Raw genomic sequence first — 19767 nt, 5'->3', positions numbered from 1 at the left:
CAAAAGTGGGGAAACAAGTTTATCAACTTTCAAAGCAGAATTACTTGCCCATTGTTCCTAATCTGTAGTGTCTGATATACCATGCTCTAGCTCTGAGTCTCTACTTTTATCCAATGTAAGATCTTTTATGCAATGTAAGGTTGCTACATAAGATCGAATCGAACCGGTCAGTCACAATTAATTAAAAATGAAAAGCTGAAATGTCTTGAGTCAATAAGTATTCAACCCCTTTGTTATTGTAAGCCTAAATAAATCAGGAGTAAATCAAGATATATTAGTGTTTTATTTTTCATAATTTTCTTTACAAATGTTAGAATTCTTCTTCCACTTTGACAATACAGATTATTTTGTGTAGATCGTTAACATAAAATTACAATTAAATCCATTTTAATCCCAATTTTTAACACAACAAAATGTGGAAAAAGTCAAGGGGTGTGAATGCTTTCTGAAGACACTGTATGTCTGTAATGCTTGAGTGTGTAAAGCCTAGGAGCATCGCTAGCATCAGTGCTGCACTGATGATCTAAACAGCTGTTTCTGTTATGTTAAAGTAACTGTCCAGTGTTTCCAGATTTCTATAACATATTACCTATGGTTATTTACAATATGATTGAAATAGTTTTCCTTCCAAAAGCAGCATTTAGGTGTTTGAATGGTGTGGGCGAACTGCGTACCCCTAACAACAGAATGGTGTAGGCATATACCCGCCATTAAAAATATTCATGCGAGTAGACCGCTGATTGGCCAGCTCAGCCAATGAGCCAACATGACAGCGTGTTCTATTCGGAAATAGCAGGTATTTCTGAAATGGTCTGTTTGAGATACAAGTTTGAGGTTTTTGAAATGTTTTTTTAATTGTATTATTATTTATGCTTTGGCCACAAATGCGAGTATAGGATGAGTCAACAACATTATTTGGGTATGAGTTAACAGAATATTATTTTGTAGAAGATATATTTTCACTGGACAGTTACTTTAACAGAACGACTATAGGTCAAAGTCTATACTTTTAGCCAATACGTGTATAATACACGTTTTATTACAGAAGGAATCTTATAGCGTGTGTGTGATTTCCTAGTAGGTGTACGAGTAACAGTCCAAACCTCAATGGATTGACTCGGCACAGCCCAGAATGTCCTCAGACACACATGTGCACGTGTACACAGTAATGCTCAGTCTCTTTCTCTCTCACCCCCCCCCCAGCTGGGCTCCCCCTAGGGCCAAACAGTATGTGTGCGTGTGCCAGCAACAGGTTGGCAAGGCGCCACTGGATCTGAGGTTCAGGTTCAGTCAGCCAGCTCACTGGGTTACTTAACAGGATTTGACCTAATAAAACACACACTATCACCCAGCGCACTCACACACACACACACACACACACACACACACACAAACACACGCGCACACACTATTCCCTAATATGACCTTGTGTTAATAAAAATTCAACAAGGCAGTATTCTCTAACACTCTGTCACTTGTTTTACTAGAGACTGGTGGGAATCCAGCCAAGCAGATTAAATCTAATCAAGTGAAAGTGTTGAGGCAGCCGGAGAGACATGTCTACACAGCCTTCTCACTGACCCTGATTAAATCTAATCAAGTGAAAGTGTTGAGGCAGCCGGAGAGACATGTCTACACAGCCTTCTCACTGACCCTGATTAAATCTAATCAAGTGAAAGTGTTGAGGCAGCCGGAGAGACATGTCTACACAGCCTTCTCACTGACCCTGATTAAATCTAATCAAGTGAAAGTGTTGAGGCAGCCGGAGAGACATGACCCTGATTAAATCTAATCACAGCCTTCTCACTGACCCTGATTAAATCTAATCAAGTGAAAGTGTTGAGGCAGCCGGAGAGACATGTCTACACAGCCTTCTCACTGACCCTGATTAAATCTAATCAAGTGAAAGTGTTGAGGCAGCCGGAGAGACATGTCTACACAGCCTTCTCACTGACCCTGATTAAATCTAATCAAGTGAAAGTGTTGAGGCAGCCGGAGAGACATGTCTACACAGCCTTCTCACTGACCCTGATTAAATCTAATCAAGTGAAAGTGTTGAGGCAGCCGGAGAGACATGTCTACACAGCCTTCTCACTGACCCTGATTAAATCTAATCAAGTGAAAGTGTTGAGGCAGCCGGAGAGACATGTCTACACAGCCTTCTCACTGACCCTGATTAAATCTAATCAAGTGAAAGTGTTGAGGCAGCCGGAGAGACATGTCTACACAGCCTTCTCACTGACCCTGATTAAATCTAATCAAGTGAAAGTGTTGAGGCAGCCGGAGAGACATGTCTACACAGCCTTCTCACTGACCCTGATTAAATCTAATCAAGTGAAAGTGTTGAGGCAGCCGGAGAGACATGTCTACACAGCCTTCTCACTGACCCTGATTAAATCTAATCAAGTGAAAGTGTTGAGGCAGCCGGAGAGACATGTCTAATCACAGCCGGAGAGACATGTCTACACAGCCTTCTCACTGACCCTGATTAAATCTAATCAAGTGAAAGTGTTGAGGCAGCCGGAGAGACATGTCTACACAGCCTTCTCACTGACCCTGATTAAATCTAATCAAGTGAAAGTGTTGAGGCAGCCGGAGAGACATGTCTACACAGCCTTCTCACTGACCCTGATTAAATCTAATCAAGTGAAAGTGTTGAGGCAGCCGGAGATGTCTACATGTCTGTCTACACAGCCTTCTCACTGACCCTGATTAAATCTAATCAAGTGAAAGTGTTGAGGCAGCCGGAGAGACATGTCTACACAGCCTTCTCACTGACCCTGATTAAATCTAATCAAGTGAAAGTGTTGAGGCAGCCGGAGAGACATGTCTACACAGCCTTCTCACTGACCCTGATTAAATCTAATCAAGTGAAAGTGTTGAGGCAGCCGGAGAGACATGTCTACACAGCCTTCTCACTGACCCTGATTAAATCTAATCAAGTGAAAGTGTTGAGGCAGCCGGAGAGACATGTCTACACAGCCTTCTCACTGACCCTGATTAAATCTAATCAAGTGAAAGTGTTGAGGCAGCCGGAGAGACATGTCTACACAGCCTTCTCACTGACCCTGATTAAATCTAATCAAGTGAAAGTGTTGAGGCAGCCGGAGAGACATGTCTACACAGCCTTCTCACTGACCCTGATTAAATCTAATCAAGTGAAAGTGTTGAGGCAGCCGGAGAGACATGTCTGATTAAATCTAATCAAGTGAAAGTGTTGAGGCACAGCCTTCTCACTGACCCTGATTAAATCTAATCAAGTGAAAGTGTTGAGGCAGCCGGAGAGACATGTCTACACAGCCTTCTCACTGACCCTGATTAAATCTAATCAAGTGAAAGTGTTGAGGCAGCCGGAGAGACATGTCTACACAGCCTTCTCACTGACCCTGATTAAATCTAATCAAGTGAAAGTGTTGAGGCAGCCGGAGAGACATGTCTACACAGCCTTCTCACTGACCCTGATTAAATCTAATCAAGTGAAAGTGTTGAGGCAGCCGGAGAGACATGTCTACACAGCCTTCTCACTGACCCTGATTAAATCTAATCAAGTGAAAGTGTTGAGGCAGCCGGAGAGACATGTCTAATCACAGCCTTCTCACTGACCCTGATTAAATCTAATCAAGTGAAAGTGTTGAGGCAGCCGGAGAGACATGTCTTCTCACACAGCCTTCTCACTGACCCTGATTAAATCTAATCAAGTGAAAGTGTTGAGGCAGCCGGAGAGACATGTCTCCACAGCCTTCTCACTGACCCTGATTAAATCTAATCAAGTGAAAGTGTTGAGGCAGCCGGAGAGACATGTCTACACAGCCTTCTCACTGACCCTGAGGACACACATTTACATTTTAGTCATTTAGCAGACGCTCTAATCCAAAGCGACTTCAAGGAGCAATTAGAGTTTCGTGCCTTACTCAAGGGCACATGGACAGATTTTTCACCTAGCCGGCTTTGAGATTCGAACCAGCAACCTTTTGACTATTGGCCCAATGCTATTAATCGTGATTACTTCAGGAAAAGAAACTTGGGACTACTTTTCTTCGACAATAAACTGCACACAGAGCAACCGAGAGATAAAAGAAAAGATAAAAACTAGGGAACTATCCTATCATCACTCATCAGTGGGACTTGGGAAATATCACCTGAAAGCTACAGAGAAATCCTTAGGTCCAGTTCGAAAACCAATACTGTGACCTGATCCCTAGGCCCTTGCTTCTCCATCTGAGAGCGTAGTCTTAGGGGCATAGACAACAAGTACGTAGAGACAGGGCCATGGTATGGGTTTGGAACCAGGCCGCAGCAGCAGCAGAGCTGTAGCAGAGCTAAAAAGGAAGTAAAGGATCCTGTATATTGTAGTCTAGGGGCTGTGTCCATACCTTCAGCAGTAAGATCATACAGGCGCTCTTTATACCCAGAGAGGTCTGGGGGACACAGAGAGAGACACACACATATGGGTTAGTGGAACGTACACACAAAGAGGTTGGTGACACACACACACGAACACAAACACACACACATATTCTGGTGCACACCCACAGATGTCTCTCAAACCCACACACAAACCCGGATATTGCCCTGTTGACATCAGCTAAAAGTGACAGCCAGTCAGACACACTACTGAAGCTCAACAATACCAGTTTGAGTCACACAGAACCAAAGGATAAGCCTTTGAAGAACCCTTTTCCGTTCCAGGTAGAACCCTGTTGAGATTCATGTAGAACCCATTACACAGAGGGTTCTACATGGAACCCAAAAGAGATCTAAAATGAGTTATCCTATGGACAGTCAAAGAACCCTGTTGGGACCCTTTTTTCTAAGAGTGCAGAAGATAAATCTATGACCCCAACACCACTTAGCAATAGGCCAACTGTAAATTCCATGTAATCACATTTTTTAAAACTATGTAACCCTTTCAGTACAGACACACACGCATATGCACTCACACATGCACACACACTCTCAGTGACCATTTTCTGTCAGAGATCATAACCTAGAGATTACCCAGGCAGGAGGAAGGGGGATTAGATAACACTATGCCTGGAAACTAGTGAGGCACCGATATGACATTTTTGGCCGATACCGATATCAGATATTTTCCTTGCCAAAAAAACCTGATACCGGTACCGATAACAGATATTTAAAATTTTAGCTGCGTTTTAAGCATTCTAGTACAGTTAAATAGTTAACACACACACATGGACGCAGCGGTCTAAGGCACTGCATCTCAGTGCAAGATGCGTCACTACAGTCCCTGGTTCGAATCCAGGCTGTATCACATCCTGCCGTGATTGGGAGTCCCATATGGTGGCGCACAATTGGCCCAGCGTCGTCCGGGTTTGGTCGGGGTAGGCCATCATTGTAAATAAGAATTTGTTCTTAACTGACTTGCCTAGTTAAATAAAGGTTTTACACACTGTCGTTTGGATGCCGTGTCAAATAAGCTTGTTGACCAATCAGGACCTGAATATGACTGCACCTCACATAATAATTTAACGTGTTCATAATTTTTTTAACGTAGTTAATACACATTGATTATACTATCACTCGTATTTCATATGTCACAACGATTCATCCATACGTATGCTATGATGCTGGTAAAGTTGTCTCGCGCATCTACAGTGCTGGTCATAAAAAAAGCTAGCTAGCTGATGGATGCAAACAATGTTATTCCCCAAAAACATAGCAAAACGACATAATCTGTTTCATAATTGAATAGGTCATGCTAAACAAGGTTGGAATGATGTTATATAAAATCCACAAAAAATAATAATTTCTTAATTTCACAAACATCTGTTGAAATCACACTGGCTGTATTATACTTTAGAATTGCATTGGGGGCATACTTATTTCACTGTACAGCCTTACCTATTGATTGTGGCTCAATAACATGAGGTATCACTCTACTCAGTGACACCCAGAGAACATTAGCATCGTAGCTCTTATCTGCAGGGACTCTGAAACAACTGTGAATTGAACCACATTTATTGTCATGTGCATTGAACCCCATTCCAGAGGAAAAACAATACTGCGTAGATGTTTTGGAGTCTGATAACTCTGAGGAGGACATTGGGAAAAATATCTTGGGTATTGAGTAGACTGATACCCCAATTCATTGATCCCCAATCATTAGGTAAAGCTGTACAGTGCAATATGAATGTCAATACACACAATAGGCTGACTGGGGAGGTGATTTCACAGTCCGCGATAAGAACTATAAAGCTAATATTGGCGTAAACTTTTCTGTGGGTGTCACCGAGTAGACTGAAACCCCATTTCATTGCTTCACATTCCAACCTTGTTTAACATTATCTAGTCTAAATATGGCATGAGTCCACTATTGTAACCTTCTGCATCACTTTCAAAGAGGTACTTTTATTTTGAAGACAAACCGCAAATTCCACTGTTGTGCCTAATCCTTATTGTGGCTAGCTTCACAACACATCAAATTTAATTTAATTTGTCACATACACATGGTTAGCAGATGTTAATGCGAGTGTAGCGAAATGCTTGTGCTTCTAGTTCCGACAATGCAGTTATAACCAACGAGTAATCTAACCTAACAATTTCACAACAACTAGCTTATATACACAAGTGTAAAGGGATGAAGAATATGTACATCAAGATATATGAATGAGTGATGGTACAGAACGGCATAGGCAAGATGGTATCGAGTACAGTATAAACATATGAGATGAGTAATGTAGGGTATGTAAACATTATATTAAGTCGTATTGTTTAAAGTGGCTAGTGATACATTTTTTACATCAATTTTTCCATTATTAAGGTGGCTGGAGTTGAGTCAGTATGTTGGCAGCAGCCACTCAATGTTAGTGGTGGTCTGATGGCAACAGTCTGATGACCTTGAGATAGAAGCTGTTTTTCAGTCTCTCTGTCCCTGCTTTGATGCACCTGTACTGACTTCGCCTTCTGGATGATAGCGGGGTGAACAGGCAGTGGCTCGGGTGGTTGTTGTCCTTGATGATTTTTATGGCCTTCCTGTGTCATCGGGTGGTGTAGGTGTCCTGGAGTGCAGGTAGTTTGCCCCCGGTGATGCGTTATGCAGACCTCACTACCCTCTGGAGAGCCTTACGGTTGTGGGCGGAGCAGTTGCCGTACCAGGCGGTGATACAGCCCGACAGGATGCTCTCGATTGTGCATCTGTAAAAGTTTGTGAGTGCTTTTGGTGACAAGACGGATTTCTTCAGCCTCCTGAGGTTGAAGAGGCGCTGCTGTGCCTTCTTCACCACACTTGTCTGTGTGGGTGGACCAATTCAGTTTGTCCGTGATGTGTACGCCGAGGAACTTAAAACTTACTACCCTCTCCACTATTGTCCCATCGATGTGGATAGGGGGGTGCTCCCTCTGCTGTTTCCTGAAGTCCACGATCATCTCCTTTGTTTTGTTGACGTTGAGTATGAGGTTATTTTCCTAACACCACACTCCGAGGGCCCTCACCTCCTCCCTGTAGGCCGTCTCGTCATTGTTTGTAATCAAGCCTACCACTGTAGTGTCGTCTGCAAACTTGATGATTGAGTTGGAGGCGTGCATGGCCACGCAGTCATGGGTGAACAGGGAGTACAGGAGAGGGCTCAGAACGCACCTTTGTGGGGACCTAGTGTTGAGGATCAGCGGGGTGGAGATGTAGTTACCTACCCTCACCACCTGGGGGGCGCCCGTCAGGAAGTCCAGTACCCAGATACACAGGGCGGGGTCGAGACCCAGGGTCTCGAGCTTGATGACGAGTTTGGAGGGTACTATGGTGTTAAATGCTGAGCAGTAGTCGATGAACAGCATTCTCACATAGGTATTCCTCTTGTCCAGATGGGTTAGGGCAGTGTGCAGTGTGGTTGCGATTGCGTCCTCTGTGGACCTATTGGGGCAGTAAGCAAATTAGGGTGGGTCTAGGGTGTCAGGTAGGGTGGAGGTGATGGTCCTTGACTAGTCTCTCAAAGCACTTCATGATGACGGAAGTGAGTGCTACAGGACGGTAGTCGTTTAGCTCAGTTACCTTAGCTTTCTTGGGAACAGGAATAATGGTGGCCCTCTTGAAGCATGTGGGAACAGCAGACTGGGATAAGGATTGATTGAATATGTCCGTAAACACACCAGCCAGCTGGTCTGCGCAAGCTCTGAGGACGTGGCTGGGGATGCAGTCTGGGCCTGCAGCCTTGTGAGGGTTAACACATTTAAGTGTTTTAGTCATGTCAGCTGCAGTGAAGGAGAATCCACAGGTTTTGGTAGCAGGTCGTGTCAGTGGCACTGTATTGTCCTCAAAGCGGGCAAAGAAGTTGTTTAGTCTGTCTGGGAGCAAGACGTCCTGATCTGCGACGGGGCTGGTTTTCCTTTTGTAATCCGTGATTGACTGTAGACCCTGCCACATACTTCTTGTGTCTGAGCCGTTGAATTGCAACTCTACTTTGTCTCTATACTGACGCTTTAACTTGTTTGATTGCCTTGCGGAGGGATTAGCTACACTGTTTGTAATCGGTCATGTTTCCGGTCACCTTGCCTTTGTTAAAAGCAGTGGTTTGCGCATGCTGCCATCAATCCACGGTTTCTGGTTGGGGAATGTTATAATAGTTGCTGTGGGTACGACGTCGCCGATGCACTTTCTAATGAACTCGCTCACCGAATCAGCGTATTCGTCAATGTTGTTGTTTGATGCAATGCGGTACATATCCCAATCCACGTGATCGACGCAATCTTGAAGCGTGGAATCAGATTGGTCGGACCAGCGTTGAACAGACCAGAGCGTGGGAGCTTCCTGTTTTAGTCTCTGTCTATAGGCAGGGAGCAACAAAATGGAGTCGTGGTCAGCTTTTAACGAAAGGAGGGCGGGGGAGGGCCTTATATGCGTCGCGGAAGTTAGAATAACAATGATCCAGGGTTTTACCAGCCCTGGTAGCACAACCGATATGCTGATAGAATTTAGGGAGTCTTGTTTTCAGATTAGCCTTGTTAAAATACCCAGCTACAATGAATGCAGCCTCAGGATATGTGGTTTCCAGTTTACATAGAGTCAAATAAAGTTTGTTCAGGGCCATCGATGTGTCTGCTTGGGGGGGAATATATGCGGCTGTGATTATGATCGATGAGAATTCTCTTGGTAGATAATGCGGTCGACATTTGATTGTGAGGTATTCTAAATCAAGTGAACAGAAGCACTTGAGTTCCTGTATGTTGTTATGATCACACCACGTCTCGTTAATCATAAGGCATACACCCCCGTCCTTCTTCTTACCAGAAAGATGCTTGTTTCTGTCGGCGCGATGCGTGAAGAAACCAGCTGGCTCTACTAACTCCGATAGCGTCTCTCCAGTGAGCCATGTTTCCGTGAAGAAAAGAACATTACAGTCTCTGATGTCCCTCTGGAATGCTACCCTTGCTCGGATTTCATCAACCTTGTTGTCAAGAGACTGGACATTGGCGAGTGGTATGCTCGGGAACGGTGCGCGATGTGCCCGTCTCCGGAGCCTGACCAGAAGACCGCTTCGTCTGCCTCTTTTACGGCGTCGTTGTCTTGGTTCGCCGGCTGGTATCCACTCCATTGTCCTGGGTGGTGGGCAAAACAGAGGATCCGCTTCGCGAAAGTCGTATTCCTGGTCGTAATGATGGTGAGTTGACGTTGCTTTTATATCCAGTAGTTCCTCCCGACTGTAGGAAATAAAACCTAAGATTACCTGGGGTACCCGGTCCGATCGAGCTTGACTAGCCAGGTGAAGCTAGCTGGCTGCTTATAACGTTAGCTTTGGGCAACAGGGTTAAGTAGCTGGCTAGCTATTTATTTTCATGAACTGAAGTTCAATTTCAATAGTTGAACAACAAGTGGCTACCTTGCTAATATTTACTCACAAGGATTCCTAAATCATTGCTAAGAAAAATGAAAATGACTGCAGTTTCTACTGGTCATTGTTTTCAGGTTGATTGTATTGGTGCTAGCTAGGTACCAGGCTAAAGCTAGCTACCCCAGAAGTTGCAGTTGAACAAATAATGCTTTATTACCAACACGGTATTGTAAACACATCGTTCGTGGCCGGTGTTTGCTTGTTTGCAGACTTTTTTGTACAGCTTTGACAGTGCTACTGATAGTAGTGGTGGCTCTTGGCTTGCACGTGCAAATTCAGAACACACAACATTGACCCAAACGGCCTTCCATAGTATGTCGTGAAGCTAATAGCAGTGACGCTATTACTGTGGTAGGGCAACATGTACCGGTGCTTGACCGGTCGGCAAAAGCCAACATCACCCACGACAGAGAACTGTTGATTGTCAAAGGCAATGAATCCCATTATCTTGGCATTATTGGATTTTGTCTTTGAGTTGTCTCGCTGAAATGTTCTTACTCTTTCAAATGACTGCTCGACTTGTTGACTGCTCGATCCACACAGCAGACATTGTGGGCTAGGATAGGAATGATGTGTTGCACGTGTAGTGCAAAATTTTACGGGCGTCATTACATCATCTACCTACATTATATAGGTATGCACGTCAGCTTTGACTGGCCGATACCGATGTTGCCATTTTTAGCTAATATCGGCTGATTCTGATATGTTCCCCGATATATTGTGCATCCCTACTGGAGACATAACTAGATCCCATGGTTTAACAGTGTGACAATCTGACTTTGTGCCCTAAATGTGAGTGAGAATGAATGAAACAAAATGGCGGCATGCAATATTTACCCATGGCATATGCAACACTAGCACAGACAAATATATAGTTTACCATACTGCTAGAAGAAGCAGCATGTGTGTTATAGTACACGCTAAGGAAATTACATAGTTGGGTGACAGGCTGGTGACAGGTGGGTTAAACCATGTGGAGGGTGAGGATAGGGGTGTGGGTTAGGGTTAGATACAGTATGTGGCGACAGACTATATTTAAGGCCTAAAACCTGTCAGTCTCAATTACCCCTTAACCCTTCCCCTCCTCTCCTCACCCAGTTTGTCATTGGAGGTGATGATGTCAGAGGGGGGAGGGCCTGGGTCGATGGCAGCCATGATGCCCAGAGGGTCCAGCTGTGCCACGTGGTGACCCCGAATCTACAGGGGGGCAGGGGGTAAGTTCGAAAGAAGGGAAGGGACAAATTCAAATATGAAAAATAAACGAAACCGCAAAAGAGGGGAGGAAAGAAAAATCAAAAAGAGGTGAAAGACAAAATAAATCCAGAAAGCAAGAGGGAGGGAAAAAGAGAGTAAGATAAAGAATAAACAAAGGGAGAACAGAGGAAGAAGAAAGTAAGACAATCAATCAGAAAGGTTAAAAAAATTAGTAGCTTAATCAGAGTTGGCACACACACACACACACACACACACACACGGCAGCGAGGCGAGGCAGGCGGACATTTCTCACCAACTTTTTTCAAGCCCACCATTACTGGGGCCTCATCAAAGTCTACAACACTGATGTCCAGAGGGTCCAGCTTGGCTATGTGGTGCCCCCGCACCTAGACACATACAGTGCAATGACACTCAGTGTGTGTGTGTGTGTGTGTAATATAAGGTGCATAAGTGTGTGTGTGTTCAGAGGAACCTCCTAAACACAGGTATAACACTCAGTGTGTCAGTGTGTGTGTGTGTGTACAGTACCTGGTATGCTCGTACAAGCGACTGTACAGCCAGATGGTCCTCCACCAGCTTCTCCACGTTAGGTTGCACCCCGACCATCGCCTGGGCGTTAGCCAATCCCAGAGCAGCACCACCCAGAGGAGGAGGGCTCTGATAGGCTGCGCCTGGTGGCGCCCCCGCGTTGGCATTCCGGAAGAAAATATCCCATGACTGCAGAGTGAGAGTGAGAGTGAGAGTGAGAGAGAGAGAGAGAGACAAAAGAACAGAAAGAGGGCTTGGTTAGAAAACCATCAATCCAGGTATGCCAGGTATTTACCAATAAATGACATGGTAAAATGGTAATTACACAGTGAAAGCCTATGAATTACTTTTGCTTCTTTGGGATTAATTTAAAACCTAGCACCACTACAAAACACCATTTGGTACCAGGTAGTTACCAACTGCATTGCCTAATATTATCTATTGATCTTAGGTCGCCAAGCCAACGTTAAAGAGCAACTGACCCTAAAAAACAACTTATGTGGTATCGATATGAGTCAGAAACAAAAACTCAGCAAAAAAAGAAACGTCCTCTCACTGTCAACTGCGTTTATTTTCAGCAAACTTAACATGTGTAAATATTTGTATGAACATAAGATTCAACAACTGAGACAAAAACTGAACAAGTTCCACAGACATGTGACTAACAGAAATTGAATAATGTGTCCCTGAACAAGGGGGGGGGCAAATCAAAAGTAACAGTCAGTATCTGCTGTGGCCACCAGCTGCATTAAGTACTGCAGTGCATCTCCTCCTCATGGACTACACCAGATTTGCCAGTTGTTGCTGTGAGATGTTACCCCACTTTTCCACCAAGGCACCTGTAAGTTCCCGGACATTTCACCCTCCGATCCAACAGGTCCCAGACGTGCTCAATGGCATTGAGATCTGTGCTCTTCGCTGACCATGGCAGAACACTGACATTCCTGTTTTGCAGGAAATCACACACAGAATGTGCAGTATGGCTGGTGGCATTGTCATGCTGGAGGGTCATGTCAGGATGAGCCTGCAGGAAGGGTAACACATGAGGGAGGAGGATGTCTTCCCTGTAACGCACAGCGTTGAGATTGCCTGCAATGACAACAAGCTCAGGCCGATGATGCTGTGACACACCGCCCCAGACGATGACAGACCCTCCACCTCCAAATCGATCCCGCTCCAGAGTACAGGCCTCGGTGTAACGCTCATTCCATCGATGATAAACGCGAATCCAACCATCTCCCCTGGTGAGACAAAATCGCAACTCGTCAGCGAAGAGCACTTTTTGTCAGTCCTGTCTGGTCCAATGACGGTGGGTTTGTGCCCATAGGCCACGTTGTTGCCGGTGATGTCTGGTGAGGACCTGCCTTACAACAGGCCTACAAGCCCTCAGTACAGCCTCTCTCAGCCTATTGCGGACAGTCTGAGCACTGATGAAGGGATTGTGTTTTCCTGGTGTAACTCAGGCAGTTGATGTTGCCATCCTGTACCTGTTCCGCAGGTGTGATGTTCGGATGTACCGATCCTGTGCAGGTGTTGTTACACGTGGTCTGCCACTGCGAGGATGATCAGCTGTCCGTCCTGTCTCCTTGTAGCGCTGTCTTAGGCGTCTCACAGTACGGACATTGCAATTTATTGCCCTGGCCACATCTGCAGTCCTCATGCCTCCTTGCAGCATGCCTAAGGCACGTTCACACAGATGAGCAGGGACCCTGGGCATCTTTCTTTTGGTGTTTTTCAGAGTCAGTAGAAAGCCCTCTTTAGTGTCCTAAGTTTTCATAATTGTGACCTTAATTGCCTACCGTCTGTAAACTGTTAGTGTCTTAACGACCGTTCCGAGTCCTAAAAAAGGGACATTTATTTTTTGCTGAGTTTATATTCTACTGTCAAATTTGACTACAAAGTAGAAATAGGATAATTTTGGTCATCAAGTCAGTCTCGTCCAAAACATTGTTTTGTAAGACTTCTGGTCATGACTGCATCACAACACAAATGAAGGTTGGGTTTGTTTCTATCCTGCCCACAGCTGGCAGCACACAAGAAATCATCAATTTGGAAATCATCTTTGGATATCCATATTGGGCTAGTTAGTTAAGGACCTTAGGTAAATTACACAATATACATGGGACAATATGTTACAATTTCAATAGCTCAGAATTTCAAGGACTTAAAAACCTTAAACTAACTATAAATAGTTGAAATATGTAGAATAGTGGAAATTCACTTCCTCTGAGGAATACAGAGAATTAGTGTAGAGGGTCTATGCCCCTAATATATGTACTGACTCCATATTTATTTGAAGGCAATAAGCCCATAATTGTATCCAGTGGGTATAGCCAAGGTTGAGAGACAGAATATTATAAGACGCACGTGTCTAGGTTTACAGTTATGCAATTATTAAGAGGCAAGGGAACAAAGAGCTAATATTGAGCAATCAATGTCCTAACATTCAATTATTGAGTTAACCTTCAGCTCAGAGATGCACAGTCAGAAGACTACGGTTTGTATCCATTTAAAAATAATCTGATTTATTACAGTTACGCTGTTAAGAATACAGTTAACAAATGGTACATACCAGAAATCTTAACAATGAAAATAAGTCTTTAACAGCATAGAAACTATGACATACAAGCGTATATCAGGAGGTCGGTTTACCAATGACTCCATGGTCAATGTTTAATCCCAGTTTTTATTCTTCCAAGAGCGCCAAATCCCAGTCTCTCCCATAATCTAATTAACATCACTTTGGCTCAAAACATCAAAACAACGTCAGGAAATCAAAACACACATTCTTGGATATAACTATTTTCTCAATTATAGCTCCACTTTGAACTATGAAATATAATGAAATATATAAAAATTCATAGGTCTTTATGAACTCCTGAAACAATCCAAACATGACAATTTAATTCACACAGTAACATTCATTTAGTCAATTCAAGTTTCATAAGTCTTCACCTCTCCTGGCTACAGTGACCCTAGGACTTCTGTGGGAATGTCTCCTGGCTACAGTGACCCTAGGACTTCTGTGGGAATGTCTCCTGGCTACAGTGACCCTAGGACTTCTGTGGGAATGTCTCCTGGCTACAGTGACCCTAGGACTTCTGTGGGAATGTCTCCTGGCTACAGTGACCCTAGGACTTCTGTGGGAATGTCTCCTGGCTACAGTGACCCTAGGACTTCTGTGGGAATGTCTCCTGGCTACAGTGACCCTAGGACTTCTGTGGGAATGTCTCCTGGCTACAGTGACCCTAGGACTTCTGTGGGAATGTCTCCTGGCTACAGTGACCCTAGGACTTCTGTGGGAATGTCTCCTGGCTACAGTGACCCTAGGACTTCTGTGGGAATGTCTCCTGGCTACAGTGACCCGAGGACTTCTGTGGGAATGTCTCCTGGCTACAGTGACCCGAGGACTTCTGTGGGAATGTCTCCTGGCTACAGTGACCCGAGGACTTCTGTGGGAATGTCTCCTGGCTACAGTGACCCTAGGACTTCTGTGGGAATGTCTCCTGGCTACAGTGACCCTAGGACTTCTGTGGGAATGTCTCCTGGCTACAGTGACCCTAGGACTTCTGTGGGAATGTCTCCTGGCTACAGTGACCCTAGGACTTCTGTGGGAATGTCTCCTGGCTACAGTGACCCTAGGACTTCTGTGGGAATGTCTCCTGGCTACAGTGACCCTAGGACTTCTGTGGGAATGTCTCCTGGCTACAGTGACCCTAGGACTTCTGTGGGAATGTCTCCTGGCTACAGTGACCCTAGGACTTCTGTGGGAATGTCTCCTGGCTACAGTGACCCGAGGACTTCTGTGGGAATGTCTCCTGGCTACAGTGACCCTGGGACTTCTGTGGGAATGTCTCCTGGCTACAGTGACCCTAGGACTTCTGTGGGAATGTCTCCTGGCTACAGTGACCCTAGGACTTCTGTGGGAATGTCTCCTGGCTACAGTGACCCTAGGACTTCTGTGGGAATGTCTCCTGGCTACAGTGACCCTAGGACTTCTGTGGGAATGTCTCCTGGCTACAGTGACCCTAGGACTTCTGTGGGAATGTCTCCTGGCTACAGTGACCCTAGGACTTCTGTGGGAATGTCTCCTGGCAACAGTGACCCGAGGACTTCTGTGGGAATGTCTCCTGGCTACAGTGACCCTAGGACTTCTGTGGGAATGTCTCTTCATTGAGATTGCCAAAGATGGTCTGTCATTCTACCAATGCCATAAATTGTGATTGTCATCATTCTGGGCTTTGGCGCCAGCAAGTCGCTCGATGCATCTTCATCACTGGCCTTCATCATCGTTCACGGTCTTTATTTTTCCACTACACATGTACAAATGTTGAAACCATTTAAAATATTTACAAAATGTTGTCTCATTTCCCTAACTAGCCCCAGAGATAGGCTATCGAAAGTCAAACCAACTTTGCCACGGTCGCACTCCAGCTAGCTGAAGCTAATTGGCTAAATAATTTAGCTAACTCTGCCACCTGCGAGCACGCACAAGAGACACCCATATCAAACCACACCCCAAAACCAACCCAAAACATGGTTGCTAGCATTTCCTAATGAACCAAATCTAAAATGAGGCCAAAGGAGGAAGTGCAATTGCCCTTTAAACTAATTTAGCACAAGGGGAGAAAACAAACAATATTAATTTAGTGCATTTCTCTTCAGTCACAGTGAGTGCTTTTGAATAAGTTTAGCAAAATTTGCATTTTAATCTGATCAAAATGCTATCATTGAGCCAAAAACTACTCTACAATATACAAATCTTGATGTACAATAACATGCAGTTACACGTTCATTCAAACTGTCACACCAGCCTTCGCTTTGGCTCCCCCTCCTGCCCAGCTCAGGCGTTCGGCATCAGCAGAAAGAACAAGATGATTGTCAGGAGTACTGCAGTATTATCTTAAGGAGACATATACTTGGAAAAAGAGAGGGATGAGGTCTAAGAGAGAGAGGGAAGAAGAGGGTCGGATAAAAATGGTGGAAAAAAGGGAGATGGTTTGTTAAAGAAGAATGGTAGAAAGTGTAAGCAGATGGAGCTGAAGACAGGAGGAGAAATGGAAGTGAATGAGGGTGAAGTATCGGAGGTGGTGGGTGTGGTGAAGTTAACGGAGACCGAGGAATGCATCGAGGGTCAGGAAAAAGATGAGTCTGTGACAGTAGGAGTGAAGTTTATGGAAAAAGTGGACTCTTGCCTTTTGGCTGATCCATTTGTGGTTTCACGGTGGGTGAAAAAAAGAGTTGAGTAATGTGGAATCGATGAGGGTAACCAGAAGTGGTCTAGTAATAATTGTTTGTGTTTCTGTTGGTCAAAGGGAGAAGGCGCTCAGAGTAAAACCAATTGGGGCAAGAAAAGTGAATTGTTTCGCTCTCAAGAAAAGGGCACCAATGAAAGGAGTGATAACTGGGGTAGCAGTAGATGTACAGGTTGACCAGCTGAGGGGAAAGATTCCCGGTGTATGTGATGCTCGTCGTTTGATGCGACGCAGACAGGGTGGTGAGAGTGAGGAAACAGAAGGGTCATTGTCTGTTCTTTTGAGTTTTGAAGTTGGGTCCTTACTCGACAAAGTGAAGTTAGGATATATAAGTCATCCTGTATGAGCGTATGTGCTGAATACATTCCGATATTACAGGTGTCAAGCTTATGGGCATGTGGCAGCAGTGTGTAGGAGGGAGGGTCCAACGTGTGAGAAGTGTGCAGAAGAGCATGAGACAAAGGAATGTGTAGTATTGGGGAAAGTAGTGGAATGTGTTAATTGTAGGGGTGCCCATGGGGCTGGGGATCAGAAATGTCCAGTGCGAGAAAGGCAGGTTGAGGTTTCCAGGGTTAGAATAGTGCAGAATTTGTCATATACTGAGGCAGTGAAGAAAGTAGAGGAAGATTGGTTAAGAGGGAGGAGTGGTGAGAGTGGTAGAGATATACCAGTACAGAAGGACTGGCCAAAAAGTGATATACTTTTCAGTAAGATTGGATTTTTAGCATTTATCGTAATGGTTATCAACTGTACTGCAGGGATGGAACGGAAGTCGCAGAAAATGGAGGTTGTGGTGGCAGCTGCAGAATGGCATTTTGGTGTGGGAGACTTTACATCAGAAGAGTAACAGGGTGTGTTAAGTGGTGATGTCCCATCCTTTCAGGATGATGGCATGAGGTGGGAATAAATACATGTAATTAGTGGAGTAGGGGGGTGTTCATTTGATTTTATATAATTTTGAAAATAGTGAGTGTAGTATTAGACGGTAGAGTATTTATTTATTACATTGGTATTTTTCAAGCAAAGTATAAGGGAGTTGTAATCCTGGATTACAACTCCCTGTTGACGGGTTTCCCTTGCGGGCTACAGGCGGACGTCCAGACCGAGCTGGCCTGTCGCGATGAGGACCTCACGCTGGACCAGCTCATTGTCATGGCCATCCACCTGGATAATCTCCTGCGTGCCCGTCGTCGCCCATCCCGGGGGTTCGGGTCTCTCCCAGGAACCTTCAGCGAGACTGAGCCCATGGAGGTGGGCATGACGCACCTTCCCCCAGAGGAACGTTAACGCCACCATCAACAGGGTCTCTACTGCGCGGAGTCAGACCACCCCTGGAACACCTGTCCCAGAAGGGGAACCAGGCGACGAAGCGACAGGCTGAGGAGCGTTCCTGTACCTTCCCAGGTAGGTGTGGATGTGCCTTGCTCCTCTCTGTCCACCCAGCCCATCCTCCTTCCTGTCACCTTCCCGGACTATCCTGGCCCTCCACCGAGTCCTGCCCTAATGGCCTCACGTACTGCAGGTAATTTCCTAGACCGGTCAGTGGCCTGATCATTTCGCATTCCTCTAGTCCCTTTACAACCCCCTATCCCAGTTCATGCCCTAGACAACCATTCCCTAGGAACAGGACCTATTCCCATTTCACAGTTGCTCACAACCACCATGAACACATCCCTTTCCTCATCTTAGACTCTCCTGAACACCCCGTAGTTTTAGGTTTCTACTGGTTACAGTTGCATAACCCAAGGATATCGTGGATAGAGAGGAGGTTGTTGGGTTGGTCGCAGGAGTGTCAGGGCAGGTGTCTATCTGTGTCTATCTGTGCATCCTCAGTGGAAAGTCCAAACCAGGCCACCCACATCTCTATCCCGGAGGAATCCCAGGACCTACAGATGGCTTTTTTGAAGACTCGTGCCACGTGCCTGCCCCCTCATCACCCATGGGACTGCACTATCGACCTACTGCCTGGTACTACCCTCCCGCAAGGGCACATCTACCCTCTCTCGCAAGCAGAGACCGAAGCCATGGTCTACGTCCAGCAGGTGCTGGCCCAAGGATTCCTCCGTCCGTCCACCTGCCTCTTCCAGCTTCTTTTTCATGAAGAAGAAGGACGGAGGTCTCCGCCCCTGTATCGATTACAGAACACGGAATAAGGCAACTGTTAAATTCAGTTATCCCCTGCCTCTCATACCCACTGTGATCAAACAGATGCACGGTGCTCAGTACTTTACCAAATTGGATTTACGCAGTGCCTACAACCTGGTGCGCATCAGAGAGGGGGATGAATGGAAGACCGTCTTCAGCACCAGCACCGGGCACTACCAATACAGGCTAATGCCCTATGGCCTGACAAATGCACCCTCAGTGTTTCAGTCCTTCATTAACGAGGTGTCTAGAGACATGTTGGGTCGCTGTACAGTGGTATACATAGATAACATCTTGGTTTACTCCACTACATGCGAGCAACATGTCTCTCATGTCAGATCCGTTTTGGATAGGCTGATAGGGCATCGCCTGTACACCAAGGCGGAGAAGTGCCTATTCTTCCAGCAGGCGGTCTCCTTCCTGGGCTATCAGATATCCACCGTGGAAGTGGAGATGGAAGAGCAGAGGGTCAGTGCAGTACGGTCGTGGCCTGTTTGTTCAATCCAACATAAAGGCAGTGCAGAGCTTCCTAGGTCTTGCCAACTATTCCAGGCACTTCATTAGGGGTATCAGCACAGTGGTGGCCCCTCTCACCTCCCTCTTGATAGGTAGGTCCTAGACAGCTGCGCTGGACTGAGGAGGCCAACGAAGCCTTCTGTGCGCTCAAGGAACATTTTACAAACTCACCTGTTCTGGCTCATCCTGACCCATCTTTTCCCCTCATCGTGGAGGTGGACACCTGAGAGGTTGGAGTAGCGGCTATTCTCTCCCAACGCACTGGA

General features: G+C 45.5%; 1 protein-coding gene across 2 annotated transcripts in view; it reads right to left on the bottom strand.

The window, feature by feature from the left end:
- Positions 1 to 19767, bottom strand: part of LOC112230775 (2-oxoglutarate dehydrogenase, mitochondrial-like) — a 55261-nt gene that overhangs the window by 18173 nt on the left and 17321 nt on the right. Inside the window, exons 3-5 of one of the 2 annotated variants that reach the window (XM_042311309.1) lie at positions 11586 to 11774; positions 10937 to 11039; positions 4374 to 4418 (exon numbers count right to left, since the gene is read on the bottom strand). In XM_042311309.1, coding sequence (XP_042167243.1) covers positions 4374 to 4418; positions 10937 to 11039; positions 11586 to 11774 — 337 coding nt within the window. The remainder of the gene's footprint in view (positions 1 to 4373; positions 4419 to 10936; positions 11040 to 11585; positions 11775 to 19767) is intronic. The other variant, XR_006080677.1, reaches the window with a different exon arrangement.

This window comes from Oncorhynchus tshawytscha, linkage group LG33 (assembly GCF_018296145.1).
Source record: "Oncorhynchus tshawytscha isolate Ot180627B linkage group LG33, Otsh_v2.0, whole genome shotgun sequence".
Lineage (NCBI taxonomy): Eukaryota > Metazoa > Chordata > Actinopteri > Salmoniformes > Salmonidae > Oncorhynchus > Oncorhynchus tshawytscha.
The sequence above is the reverse complement of the archived record's forward strand: the minus strand, read 5'-3'. Positions and strand labels throughout refer to the sequence as shown.